The sequence below is a fragment of the Myxocyprinus asiaticus genome, chromosome 8, assembly GCF_019703515.2.
Source record: "Myxocyprinus asiaticus isolate MX2 ecotype Aquarium Trade chromosome 8, UBuf_Myxa_2, whole genome shotgun sequence".
In the NCBI taxonomy this organism is placed as follows: Eukaryota; Metazoa; Chordata; class Actinopteri; order Cypriniformes; family Catostomidae; genus Myxocyprinus; species Myxocyprinus asiaticus.
The window spans coordinates 52,266,200-52,280,491 of NC_059351.1; the positions used below are offsets into that span (position 1 = coordinate 52,266,200).

The window sequence follows — 14,292 nt, forward strand, 5'->3', positions numbered from 1 at the left end:
CGGTCATAGCGCCACCAACTGGCAGTAGGAAGTAAGGCAGTTTTAACAGACATTGAAATAACCCTTCTGTGTTTATGTGAATTGCTTCAAATTTCTTTAGAATAATGTCACTGCTGATGAAAAATTGTAAAGGGATATTTGATATCTTAAATATTGTTGCCATGGGAGTTCATTGTGTAAGGGAAAGCAGTTTTTAAAGTGAAATAAAAAAAGCTATAGAAGTTTAAGTTTATTTTAATGAAAATGTACAGCACAAATTTGTATTTTTTATATAAATAAAAACTAATGAAATATCAACTGAAATGTAAAAATACTAGAAAATAAAAGCCATAAGTTTAACGCAGTTCTGAGTGGCAATTAACTTGTTCAGATGCAGTACCAGAAATGTCAAATAGAGTGCAGCCAAGCGCCATTGTTGAATGATTCCCAAAATACCACTTCTCAGTCCCTCCACGATTTTGCTGGTCATGTCTAGAAGTGATCCCTCTTTCGTACGTTATGTATAGTCTAAGCCTGTGTAACTACATTCATCAGTTAACTATGTTTATCAAAAGTTAAAGATCCGTTTAAGATGGCTAGCAAAATAACAAGGGCATGCTCATGAACTGCTTTTAATTTTAAACAACATAAGTGTTAATTATACAGTATAAAGAAGATAGCAACATATATGCAACAGTGATGTACTTGGTGAATTGAGAATGGGCAACGAGTGCTCCTCGTTGCTGCGATTTCTGCAGTTTGAGCACTTTTCCAGTCGAATCCCATAGAAAAATGCAAACAAATGTGTCCCCACTCAAGATATACAACCCCTGAGGTGCGGATGAAATCTTTGTTAATTAAAATATAAAGTTTCATATGGGCAGATTAGAACCCTTCAAATTATTTACCATTAGACCACCCAGTCAATCTCCTTTTACCAGCACTGATTGCTGTACTTCTCCACTGACTTACAATATCTCATGACCAACAATACCACACATAGAGATGAAGCTATAAAATTTATTATGTTAAATATTTATTTTAGAACTTGAATTGATCAAGTATGACTTTTTATCAATGCAGACCATTTAAAATAATAATTTACTAGCGCTCATCTTTGCTGTGCGACTTCAAACGCCATGTATCATGAGAATGATGTTGCTATTTTGCCAGCCATCTTAAAATGATTTAAATGTCATTCTTTTGATAAACACAGTTAACTGATGAATGCAGTTACACATACTTAGACTATACATAACAGTCTGTGCATGTGCGAGAAGTTGGCGAAAGAGGGATCCCTTCTAGACACGACCGATTTTGCGATCTTGCAGTTTCAACAAATGTCCACATTATTTGCAGTAGCTTGCCATTTTTTATAATTCCCACAAATTTTCAGAAAAAAACAAAAAAATAAAAAACAAAAAACAAATGGAAATCAGAGGGAATCTCATCACTTCCCTTCATGTTTGACAGTGGCAAAACAAATGCTTGAAGGGATATGTGATATCTTAAATAGTGTTGCCATGGCAACACATTCATTGTTATTATTGTTAAATTTGCAGTTTCTGAACTTTTAAATATTCCTCCTAGGGGATTCATGGGACTGTTACCACATTTAGACAACAGTATGTCAAGACATTGAAGATGCAAAATTGTGAACAGATTTTTGATATTTTGAATGGTGCTGCCATGGCAAGGCATTAAAATAATGGTGAAAAATAGGAAACAGGAAGTGTTTCATATCTTCTGTGTGCAGTGTGTGATTTAGATAAAAATTAACAAGTATGTTTAGTTTTGGGGGCTAATCACATGGATGTGACTATTTTGGGTCAAGGTCATAGCGCCACCAACTGGCAGCAGGAAGTATGGCACTTTTATCAGACTTTGAAATAGCCCTCTTATGTTTCATGAATTGCTTCAAAATTATTTAGAATAATGTCAAGACACTGCTGATATTACATTGTCAAGGGATATTTGATATCTTAAATAGTGTCACCATGGCAACACATTAATTGTGCTTATTCCTTTCTTCCTATATTTGGGTGTTTTTGAGGCACTTGACATGCTTAATATTTCATGAAACTTTGCACACACATCAGAGTCGTCGGCCATTATGACTGGGCAAAAGTTCACACATGGGTGTGTAGGGGGGTTCTAGTACCCCCTTTAAAATGGGCATGTAACAAGGTCTCTGTTTCAGCCCCATTTTCACCTAGAGTCTTCAACTTGGTAAATATATTGTTCTCATCAAGCCAAACAATTTTCATACTTACAGTCATTAGCTTGTCCAACAGGAAGTTGGCCATTTTGGATTTTCTGAAAATCGCAGGCTCTAAACTTTTAAATATATCTTCCTAGTGCCCCTTTTAAAATGGGCATGTAAGACGGCCTCTGTGTTAACCACCTTTTCACCTACAGTCACCAAAATTGGTACATATATAGTTCTCATCAAGCCAGAAAACTTTCAAAAATGTAAGTGCAGCGTAGTTTTAGCAGGATGACTCACAGCTGTACATCTTCACACCATTAGCTAGGTTACTCCTAGCCAATCATATGTCAGCCATCGCTTTATAAGCCTGCTCACAATCTATCACATTGCTGTTTCAGTGTGCCAACACAGCAACCTCCACCACCCCACCACCACCAGTTGAGTCCCATCCTGCACAGGGGTAGGCTCCTTGCCCCCTGCCTCCTATCTCTGGCAGAATATGATGGTTCCGAGTACAACTTCTTCAGACCGCCAGACGGGGCTTACGCCAAAAAGAGATATTACATTTCTGTTTTTTATATTCATCAAATAAATGTCATCTTAAAATTTTACTCAAGTCTGCGAGTCTTCCTGATAGAATTATAGTTATTATCTCTGCCCAACAGGAAGTCGGACATTTTGGATATTTTGAATATTGCAGTCTCTGAACTTTTAAATACTCCTCCTAGGGGATTCATGAAACTGTCACCACATTTAGACAACATTATGCCAAGACATTGAAGATGCTAAATTGTGAACAGATTTTTGATATATCGAACAGTGTTGCCATGTCAAGGCATTAAATTAATGGCTAGAAATGGGAAACAGGAAGTGTTTTATATCTTCTGTTTGCAATGTGTGATTTAGATAAAAATTGAGATGTATGTTTAGTCTTGGGGCTAATCACATGGATGTGACTATTTTGGGTCACGGTCATAGCGCCACCATCTGGCAGCAGGGAATGTAGCCCATAAAACAGGCTTTAAAATAGTCCTCTCATATTTACCCAAATTGCTTCAAAATTGTTTAGAATAATGTCAAATGCCAAATGCATGTGTCCACCTTCCATTGTTTTCCGAAAGCCACCAGGTGGAAATGGACCAATTGTGCTTGTGCCCATCATTGCTGCTTGCAGCTATATTAAACATTATTTTCACTATTATTTCTGTTGTTTGTTCTCTGGGCTTACAGATTAATAGATTGAAAACCTGGGGCTCATATTTTATTTATTTATTTATATACAGTTGATGTCAGAACATTACATATACTTTAGCCAAATACATTTAAACTCAATTCCTGACATTTAATCATAGAAAACATTTCTTAGGTCAGTTAGGATCACTACTTTATTTTAAGTATGTGAAATGTCAGAATAATAGTAGAGAGAATGATTTATTTCAGCTTTTTTTTCTTTCATCACATTCCCAGTGGATCAGAAGTTTACATACACTTTGTTAGTATTTGGTAGCACTGCCTTTAAATTGTTTAACTTGGGTCAAACGTGTTGGGTAGCCTTCCACAAGCTTCTCACAATAAGTTGCTGGAATTTTTGCCCATTCCTCCAGACAGAACTGGTGTAACCGAGTCAGGTTTGTAGGCCTCTTTGCTCGCACACACTTTTTCAGTTCTGCCCACAAATTTTCCATTGGATTGAGGTCAAGGCTTTGTGATGGCCACTCCAATACCTTGATTTTGTTGTCCTTAAGCCATTTTGCCACAACATTGGAGGTATATTTGGGGTCATTGTTCATTTGAAGACCCATTTGCAACCAAGCTTTAACTTCCTGGCTGATGTCTTGAGATGTTGCTTCAATATATCCACATAATTGTCCTTCCTCATGATGTCATCTATTTTGCAAAGTCCACCAGTCCCTCCTGCAGCAAATCACCCCCACAACATGATGCTGCCACCCCCATGCTTCACGGTTGGGATGGTGTTATTCGGCTTGCAAGCCTCACCCTTTTTTCTCCAAACATAACAATGGTCATTATGGCCAAACAGTTCAATTTTTGTTTCATCAGACCAGAAGACATTTCTCCAAAAAGTAAGATCACATGTGCACTTGCAAACTGTAGTCTGGCTTTTTTATGGTGGTTTTGGAGCAGTGGCTTCTTCTTTGCTGAGCAGCCTTTCAGATTATGTCGATATAGGACTCGTTTTACTGTGGATATAGATACTTGTCTACCTGTTACCTCCAGCATCTTCACAAGGTCCTTTGCAGTTGTTCTGGGATTGATTTGCACTTTTCTCACCAAACTACGTTCATCTCTAGGAGACTGAATGCATCTCCTTCATGAGTGGTATGATGACTGCATGGTCCTATGGTGTTTATACTTGTATACCTAAACGACTTGCCAAAACTATGGTTTGCTTATATTAAATCTGTGGAGTGGTTAAAACATTTGTTTTAATGACTTCAACCTAAGTACACTGTATGTAAACTTCTGATTTCAACTGTATTTATTTATTTATCTATTTATCTTTGACCTCAATGGAAAACTCTTAAGCTTTCATTTACACAGCTGTCCTTGAGATTCACAACTGTGTCATTAAAGGAACAGTTCTCTCATCATTTACTCATCCTCATGCCATCCCAGATGTGTATGACTTTTTCATTTGGCATTTTTTAGAAGAATATCTCACTTCTGTTGGTCCTCACAATGCAAGTCAATGGTGGCCAGAACTTTGAACTTTCAAAGTTCTGGCCATGCTTTATCTGAATTGAATGGATGAAGAGAGTTGTGATATTCTTCTATAAAAAAATGTTTGTGGTCTGCAGATATTCTGCAGGAATTTGTGTTCATATTTACAATGAACGGTATTACACCACTTTTATCTAGTAAGAGTCAAACACCAACATTTTAAACTTTTGTTCAATTAACTTTTATTATGAAATTATAATAAATTATTTTTGCCAAAACAATATTATTATTATTATTAAAAAAAGCTTTATTTAGAGTCAACTGAAGAATAGTATGCAAGAGAGAATATTTGTGATCTTCTGTAATATAATCATTTGTTATATATTTATGTAGAGCATCCTTCTTTTTGTAGCTTATTCTCGAGAGCACTGATGCCAATGTATGAATTCTTGTACTCTGGAGTTTGACTTTCCTGTTTTGTGGGCCAGTATTCAATCCAGGTCTGCTCACCCAAGATGTACTGTAGTCTAAAAACAACAGAAATAGAAGACAAACACAAAACTTGAATTAGTTGGCTGGCTACACTTGGGTATAAACAACCATCTAAGCATTTTCAATAAATAAACCATAATTTATAAAACACATAAAAGAGACACACAGTGGACACCTACCTTCCTCCTAGCTTTGGCAGATCAGTGGATTTGCCCATGATGAGGTACGACTTGCTTGGTTGTAATAACAAAAATTCTCTGCAGTTAGGATGACCCAAAAAGGCTCTTTCCTGTCCTTCCACACCTTCATCAGTGCCTAGAGGACAGAACAGTACTTAAGAAACAATTCTGTTGTAAAGTAATTTAGCCTCCTATGCAGAACATTAGCATCCAGCAATATCACTATTCAACTAAGCTATAAACAGCAAGCAATACATTTGTAAATAAAACAATAAGTAAATAAAAAAGTCCCCGCTTTGCGGACATACAGTTCTTTCAACTTAAGAAATATCATGAAACCTATATGAATGCAGGAGGAGATTTCAAGCAGAATGTTAGGCACCATCAGTGTTATGCAAGTTGCTTAAAAAGTAATCCACTGCAAATGACTTGTATACAACTGTTATCAGATTTCACTTTTCGTGGGAAAAGTAATCACATTATTAAATACTTTAGCTTTAAGTTATTTTGTGAAAACACTTTTCACAGCAAAGATTTTGTTTTTCCACACAACAAATTCAATAAAGGCTATAATTCCTCCTTGATCATCGTTGCATGCAAATCAAACATATTTTTCCTTTACAATGACTCATTAGTGACTCTTCAGTTGTCACAGAGATGTATGATGCAAACATACATACATATGGAGAGAATTCCTTTTTTAATATTTTTTTTTTCTCCCCAATTTGGAATGCCCAATTCCCAATGCGCTCTAAATCCTTGTGGTGGCATAGTGACACACCTCAATCCGGGTGGTGAAGGACGAATCTCAGTTGCCTCTGCATCTGTGACTGTCAGTCTGCGCATCTTATCACATAACTTGTTGAGCGTGTTACCACAGAGACATAGCATATGTGGAGGCTTCACGCTACTCTCCGCGGCATTCACGCACAACTCACCACACACCCCACTGAGAGCAAACCGCATTATAGCAACCATGAGGAGGTTACCCCATGTGACTACTCTCCCTAGCAACCGGGCCAATTTGGTTGCTTAGGAGACCTCGCTGGATCACTCAGCATGCCCTGGATTTGAACTCATGACTCCAGGTGTGATAATCAGCATCTTTACTTGCTGCGCTACACAGGCCCCCCAAAATTCCTTTTTTAAATGTATTCTACATATATAATATTATTTTAGGAATATGTTTAACCCAAGTATTGTTCTTAAAAGTAACTTCTTTAACTGAAACTCAGTAACTGTAAACTGTAAACTGTAAATTTAAAATGTAATGCATTATATTATAAAAAAAAAAAAAACATTATAATAATTAAAGAAAAATTCTGGGTTCAATACAAGTTATGCTCAGTCAACAGCATTTGTGGCATAATGCTGATAACCACAAAAAAAAAAAAAATTCGTCCCTTCTATTCTTTAAAAAAAAAGCAAAAATCTGGAGACACTTACAGTGGAAGTGCATTTGGCCAATATGTAAATGTTAAAATAATCGCTGTTACAAACATATAGCCATAAGACATGATTTTTTGTGTGATAAAATCACTTACTAGCCTTTTCTGTTTGAGGTTATAGCCAATTTTAAAATTTTGTTGCCATGACGATGTTATGCCATAAACCCTAAAACCCTAAAACAGCTTAAAAACAATGTTTCAGCTCAAATAATACACAGGTTTTAACAGAGAAAATAATGTAAGTGCTTTTGTATTGAACCCAGAATATTCCTTTCAGTTAATTCATTACAGTAAGTAGTTACTTTGTAATCGGATTACACACAACACTGGTCACCGTTCACATTCAATGCATCCTTTTGAAAGTGAATAACTGAGGATGTCATTCTGCCTAACATTTTGCTTTGTGCTCCACATAACAAAAATGTTTTTGGGAACAACATGTGGGTGATTAAATGACACCATTGGTGGGTGAACTATCCCTTTAAGACAAATAGGACTGAGGAAGACTGACCAAGAGGATCTTCGTGTCATTTCTTGCATTTTATGGAATCCGGTCAAGATGCGTAACATGCTCAACAAAGAGACATTCCACATACCTTTGTGAACACAAGAGAAAAATGAACCTTACCTTCTTTCAGGACTTTCTCCACCTTCATGTTATAGATGTCTGAGTGTTGTGACGGATCAAATTTCACCACTTTGACTTTATAAACTGTAAAACAATATAATGTGCTATTTCAATATCTACACCAGATCTGTAATGCGGAATTGAAAGGACTCAGCTAAACCATTTATTGCTTGACTGTCATGAAAAACAGTTATAAGTGACGTATGTTTGTATGTATGTAAAATTTGAATGTGTTTACCATAATCCATGCCAGCTTCACAGGCTTTATCCAAACGCAAATCTTCGTCGACATTGTTTTTTTTCTGGTAACTGCAGTTTTCTATGTTAAGAGATGATGATACACACTTGTAATAATCACCACCAAAAATCAATAGCACTTTTACCATTTAAAGGGGCCATATAACAGAAAACATGTTTTTCCATGCTCTTTTTAAATAATAATGCTAAAAAGCGTTTGACATATTATGTAGAAATACTCTAAGCAGTGGCACCAGCAGCTGTACGGCTGTACGCACCATGCGAACCATGAGTGCTCTGACTGATGAAAAAACATTTTCTCTCAGAATATTTCTGCTATGATAAAGTGGGTCCCATGTTATAGTTGGCTGATTAAAATATTCAGAACTAGCGATGCCCGATTCACCAATGAATCATTCTTATGTGTCTTTTCAGTGAATTGGCCAATGGGTTTGCAAACGGTCAGAATAATTCACGATTCAGTCCGATTCGTTCTGAATGCTCTATCACTGAAACATTTGGAGTGAGAACCAACAGCTCGCTGGATGAAGTGAATATTTACCATATAAAGTGTGATTTTGCATCCGCCCGTGCTGTTTTTTTTTACTTGTCTTCTATGTATACATTTGCTAGATGGATGTCTTTGACCACTGTGTCACGTTTCGCTGTGTTTACAGCATCTCTTGTACAGGACCATTGCATTTTTAGATGGCGTGTCAGGTTAAACAGATTTTCAACTGTTAAAAATGCATTCTGAGACACCTGCGTTCTGCTCTATTCGTTGCGCTGTGTCAGTCTGCGCATCTTATCACATAGCTTGTTGAGTGTTACCGCAGAGACATAGCATATGTGGAGGCTTCACGCTACTCTCCACGGCATTCACGCACAACTCACCACACACCCCACTGAGAGCAAACCGCATTATAGCGACCATGAGGAGGTTACCCCATGTGACTACTCTCCCTAGCAACCGGGCCAATTTAATTATTTAGGAGACCTGGCTGGAGTCACTCAGCACACCCTGGATTCAAACTCATGACTCTAGGGGTGGAAGTCAGTGTCTTTATTCGCTGAGCTACCCAGGCCCCCTAGCTTTATATAGCTTTTATATTTTTTACCAGATGAGTTTTTTTTAATAAATAAATAAATAAATATGCATTAAAGTGAGTATAAAAATATGCAGGGTTTCTAGGCATAGGTGAACTAGGTGGACTTCTAGGACCCACCAACCCTACCGGTTCTAACTGTAGAATGATCTAGTGTTGGTTACAGAGGAACACTGCGGAACACAGTGGAAGACAGAAAAAAAAAAACTATCTGCATGGATTTTTTCCAATAACCTATAATTGCCAAAAAGCAACTATCGGCACAGATTAATCAGTAAAACCGATATATCGGTCTAACTCTAGAGCAAACTATATCGAAACCCAAATGGAAAATAGTCATTAAACTCTTTTTGCAGAGACACTGACTAAATGCTACAAAAATACATGACCCCTTTAAACTTTTGCTTCTGGGTGACAATACCTTCTGCGCACTGGCATATGTCCTTGTTTAAGCACAGTCGGTTTAGAGCGCCATCTTTCTTTTCAGGGTGGTAGAACTTTGTACAGCGTGCATCTAAGAAAACACACGGGTTTCATGAAAGAGAGGTGGGTATAGAATATAGCATTGGATCATCTAAAAACAATGTACTGTACTCTGTAATATAATATAACATAACGTAAAATAACATAATTTATTATCATTTATAATGTATGTGCCAGCGGCTTACCTGGAGAGTAATATTCATACACAGTCACTGCAGCAGGTTGAAGTAAACCCACATTATTCATCTTGTGTATTTTGAAGGAAAGCCTTTCAAACTCTTTATGAGAAACCTAATAACACAAATTTGTAACAGTAGCAAATTATTTCCAATACTATCCAAAATACAAATGTGGAAACCTTTTAATATCTTGTAATCTAAAATAGAAGTTTATCTTACTGTATTTGCTTCTGAAGATTGAGTGTACTCACAATACTCTTTATGCATTAAATATAAATCAATTCATGAAAAACATAGATAATTAAATTATTTCTGGTCAGAAATAGTCAAACACCAAGTCGTCCTTTTATATGAAGCCAAATCCCTGATTAAGCTCATCACTCCATCAAAAGTCTTTTATTTTCTAGTAAGCAAGGAATAACTGACTATGGATCATACCAGAGGTGGTAATGCGGCTACAGCACACTTTACTTTTCTTTACTTTTCAGTAATTCAATGGTTCTGACTTAATTATATCGCTAATAACATGGTTAACATATGTACATGTTTCTTGAGACAATTTTAGGTTTTCGTCCCTAAAACGCCACCAATAAATTGTCTTGCTTAGAAACAGCCCAAGCCGCCATTACCATTGTTGCTATAGTAAGCTGTATGTCTCATGGAAATTTCATTCATTTGAAACTTTTAAGCCAATCGGAAAGACTGTGTTCAACCTGAAACTACTTCAAAGCCATGCAGTTATGGAGAATTACTCAATCAGAATCATGAATTCAACAATGCTGCGCTATAAACCAAAGTGCATATTTTCTTTTAAATTCTCTTTAAGTGTAGCTTCTGAAATACCTTATCTAAGTAGATGATGAGGGATCCTCGCTCCGAGAGCTCTTTGTCCATCTCAAATTTCTGAATGTATCGATCCTTCCCTGTGGCTAACTGAAAGTGCAAAAAAGAAAAGTCAATTAATTTTATGATCCAATGTTGCTCATTTTTATGTCTTATCTTTATGTCTTATATTTTGCATAATTCCTTTTGAATATACAGTGAGGTTTGAATTATTAATGCAATTATTTTTTTCCCATTTCTACAGAACTATTACAGTTTTTCTTTCCACTACATTATCTTATCAATATAAACATTTGAGTGAAAAGTTGAATTGAAAAAATAGCATGGATTTTATAATTTCTTAGTGTTTGGAATGTCCCTCTTTTGCTTTGGAAGGAAAAGGAAATCAGTATGAAAATCTGACCTTTTTTACAAAGAGTTAACATGGTCAGTGTCACAAATTTGCTTATTTGATTAGAGACCTACATTTTTCAAAATCCTCAAACTTTGCTTATTTCCATGTTTAAGTGGTATCTTGTACTCCAGGTGTTCAGTGTGGACTTTTGAACCTTACTGTACATACAGTGTAGGCTGTTCCACAATGACAGGGTTCATGAGGTTTTGTTTCAAGAAAACTGGAATCTAGAGCAATTGATTCGTTGCTATTCAGACTTGAGGCATCATTGCATCAGTTTATCATCACAGTACCTCTGCAAGATCTCCTTCATCCACTTTATACCCGGTCAGTAAGCCGATATCCACAATAGTCATGGTGGCATCATTTGTTTTGCTGATGTAGCTGTAAAGACAAATCAATGGCAAATGTTCTTTACAGGTTTATAATAGTTTCGCTCCATCTACTCAGTCTGCATTTGTGTCATTATTTTCTAAAAGACAGAGTGAAGCATGTACCAGCATGCAATGTGTGCAAACACTTTTCTGGATAGCCTGGAATAATTTGGAGACTTTCAAACACTTACATGCATAAGTCTACATGTTCTGTGAACAGCGATCATGTCACGTGGTAAATGCGGCTGCGGGTGTGAATGGTCAAATGCAATTTTTGGTCAAAATACCCGTCTAGACCAGTGTTGGATGTGATCTGATTACAAAGTAATCAGTTACTGTACTCTAATTACAAAAAGATGTGTAACACATTACAATTTAAATTCTTGTAATCAGATTACAGTTACTGACTTCCAATTAAATTAGGTGCTGTAATTTTATGTAAATTTGTTTGGGTTACACATTTCTAAAATACTATTTCCTTACACATTTAAAATATGGAATATGTTCTTTTGTACGTCTGTTTGCGTTTGTGTTTCTGTGACAGCCTAAAGGGACAGTTCACCCAAAAAAAAAAATTCCCTTATCATTTACTCACCCTCATGCCATCCCAGATGTGTATGAGTTTGTTTGTTTTTTTCAGCAGAACACAAAGATTTTTAGAAAGATATATGACCTTTAGCTCCAAAAATTACATCAAGGAAACATAAAAGTAATCCAAACGAAGGTACTTACTTTTACTTAAGTAGTATTTTAATTAATTACTTTTACTTTTTTCACCACAACATAAATCATGTTTTTGATGATTTCGAGAGGCAACTGAAAAGGTTGACAAATGGTGGATTTGAAGCCAAGTTTAATGTAGTTTAAAAAGTGTTTTGTTTGGTGGTTATATTGACATTACAGGTAGACAAACAGCTTGCTAGCTAGCTAGCTTTGTTCATTAATTAAAAGTGCAGTATGTAAGATTCAGAAACCCTTGTTATTAATGACACCTGTGGCCGTTAAGTGAATTGCAGCCTGTTGCTCGTGATCGCGCACACACACTCCATAGGGACGCGAGCATCGACCAAAACAAAGAGATTGAACGTGATTCACCGGCATCATGCTGACAGATGAGGTAGCATAATTAAAATGCCTCGCTAAACCAGCTAAAACAAAGGGTGGATATAGGTCTGACTATGCGAGATTGTAGTTTGAAGTAATCACTTTTCTTTGCATGATACATTGACTGCATTTATACAATAGCCTATGTCGGCATTAGCTAGCTAGCCAGCTTTATCAATAGCTAAATTTGGTGGATAATGACAGTAGCTGTTTATAAAATAGACTGTACATTATAAATATGTTGACACAATTCAGTATTGATGTGATTTCATCACAACTGTCATTTTGACATATCGATGCGCTATTGTTTTATAATAATAGAATGAATATATTTTATGTATAACCAAGTTACGTTACACTAATGAATGGAGCTTTTTGCATTATCTTGAACATTGCCTAGCATTCATTTCATGTGTTATTGTAGTTTACCTTGCTGAATAATTACAGATTAACATTGTTTATGTCAGTTACTATGAATCAGCATACCTGACTTTAGTATAAAGAGAAGATCGTTGAAATTATTTGAAAGTTACGAAGCAAGGTAGTTTGCAATTCGTCAGCGTTAGCAGGCAAGATCAAGTTAGCTAAAATTACACAGGTCAATCCTTATGGCACTATATTTCACACGCTTTGCAGTTATGTAAGCTTACCTGTCCAATAAGAAGAACGCCAATTCAGGGTCGGTTTTGATTTTGTTGTGTTTGGAGCCGGATTCCATCTCTAAGATGACGTTACCTAGTGTTGCAGACTGTCTGTTGACAGTGTTAAATAGTGGAAGCACTAAGGCAAGGCTCTCGGGAGCACGCATAAAAGTCACATCCTTTGGATTTTCCTGGCAAAAGCGACCCGCTCCCTTCGCATGAAAATCAGTCTACAGGCTTTAATAGTCAACATAGGAAATCCGGGAAGGGCTCATTTTTTAAGTTGCGTTACAAGCCGAATATTACATGAAAGATTTTACATATTGCACTTTTAAAAGTCCAACTGTCAAAAATGTAAATGTAAACAAACCCACAAAAGGTCAAGATTAAAGGGCTTTTGTGGGTTTGTTTACATTTAAATTTTTGACAGTTGGAGTTTAAATTAATGAGCATTCCATCAATGTATCTGTAAGTCTATGGGATATTTTCAATATTTGGTCGTCCGCTGCATGAACACCGACAGTTTGATCAGCTAGAAAAGACTTGGCACACTATTCCAGACCAATCTAGAAAGCTCTATGAGGAGTTGTTTTACACATTTGTGTCTTGGTTTAGAGATTTCGAAACAAGCACTAAACAAACTTTTTAGAATAACAATATGTTATAATAATAAAATGGTTTATTTACTATATATATATATATATATATATATATATATATATATATATATATATATATATATATATATATATATATACACACACACACACACACACACACACAGTATATATAAAACTTTATATTTAATTGTTTACTTACAAGAATTCAACAATAAGCTTGTAACTTTCAATGGCTCCTTGGTATTTTGCTGAAGTGAAAAAAACACATCAGAAAAGAGAATAAAGCAATGAATGCAAAGAATAAAGAGGTACACTGGGGGTTTTGGTTTAGGACTAAAATTATGGAAAGAGTTACAGAAAGCACAACAATTCTCTGTCAGTCCTACCATTGCGGTCTGGTTCCATTGCAACACGTAGATTAAAATGTTTACAGTCAGTCTCCTTCACAACAGGCTTGGCGTAGTACAGGGTAAACACCTGAAATAAACAAATAACACTTGGGTTAGATGTTTCAACATTTTTTAAAGGAATCTTGCTCTTGACTACTGTGTAAATGAACACTCACGGATAGAGTGGCTGTTCCAGTTCCTCTAGCAGTTACATTGAAGCTCTTTTTCAACTCGACCTGTTGAGTGAACACAGACAAATATCAGCATGAAACATGCATGATACAGCATGAACATTATTCATTTCC

The 14,292-nt window shown here is 36.1% G+C and overlaps 1 protein-coding gene across 1 annotated transcript in view; it reads right to left on the reverse strand.

The window, feature by feature from the left end:
• Window positions 1-5,095: 5,095 nt before the first annotated feature.
• Window positions 5,096-14,292, reverse strand: part of LOC127444706 (complement C3-like) — a 30,062-nt gene continuing 20,865 nt past the window's right edge. The window contains exons 31-41 of the mRNA XM_051704253.1: window positions 14,164-14,223; window positions 13,985-14,075; window positions 13,798-13,846; window positions 11,153-11,243; window positions 10,466-10,555; window positions 9,629-9,734; window positions 9,382-9,474; window positions 7,856-7,936; window positions 7,618-7,701; window positions 5,542-5,677; window positions 5,096-5,397 (exon numbers count right to left, since the gene is read on the reverse strand). Coding sequence (XP_051560213.1) covers window positions 5,256-5,397; window positions 5,542-5,677; window positions 7,618-7,701; window positions 7,856-7,936; window positions 9,382-9,474; window positions 9,629-9,734; window positions 10,466-10,555; window positions 11,153-11,243; window positions 13,798-13,846; window positions 13,985-14,075; window positions 14,164-14,223 — 1,023 coding nt within the window. The 3' untranslated portion in view covers window positions 5,096-5,255. The remainder of the gene's footprint in view (window positions 5,398-5,541; window positions 5,678-7,617; window positions 7,702-7,855; window positions 7,937-9,381; window positions 9,475-9,628; window positions 9,735-10,465; window positions 10,556-11,152; window positions 11,244-13,797; window positions 13,847-13,984; window positions 14,076-14,163; window positions 14,224-14,292) is intronic.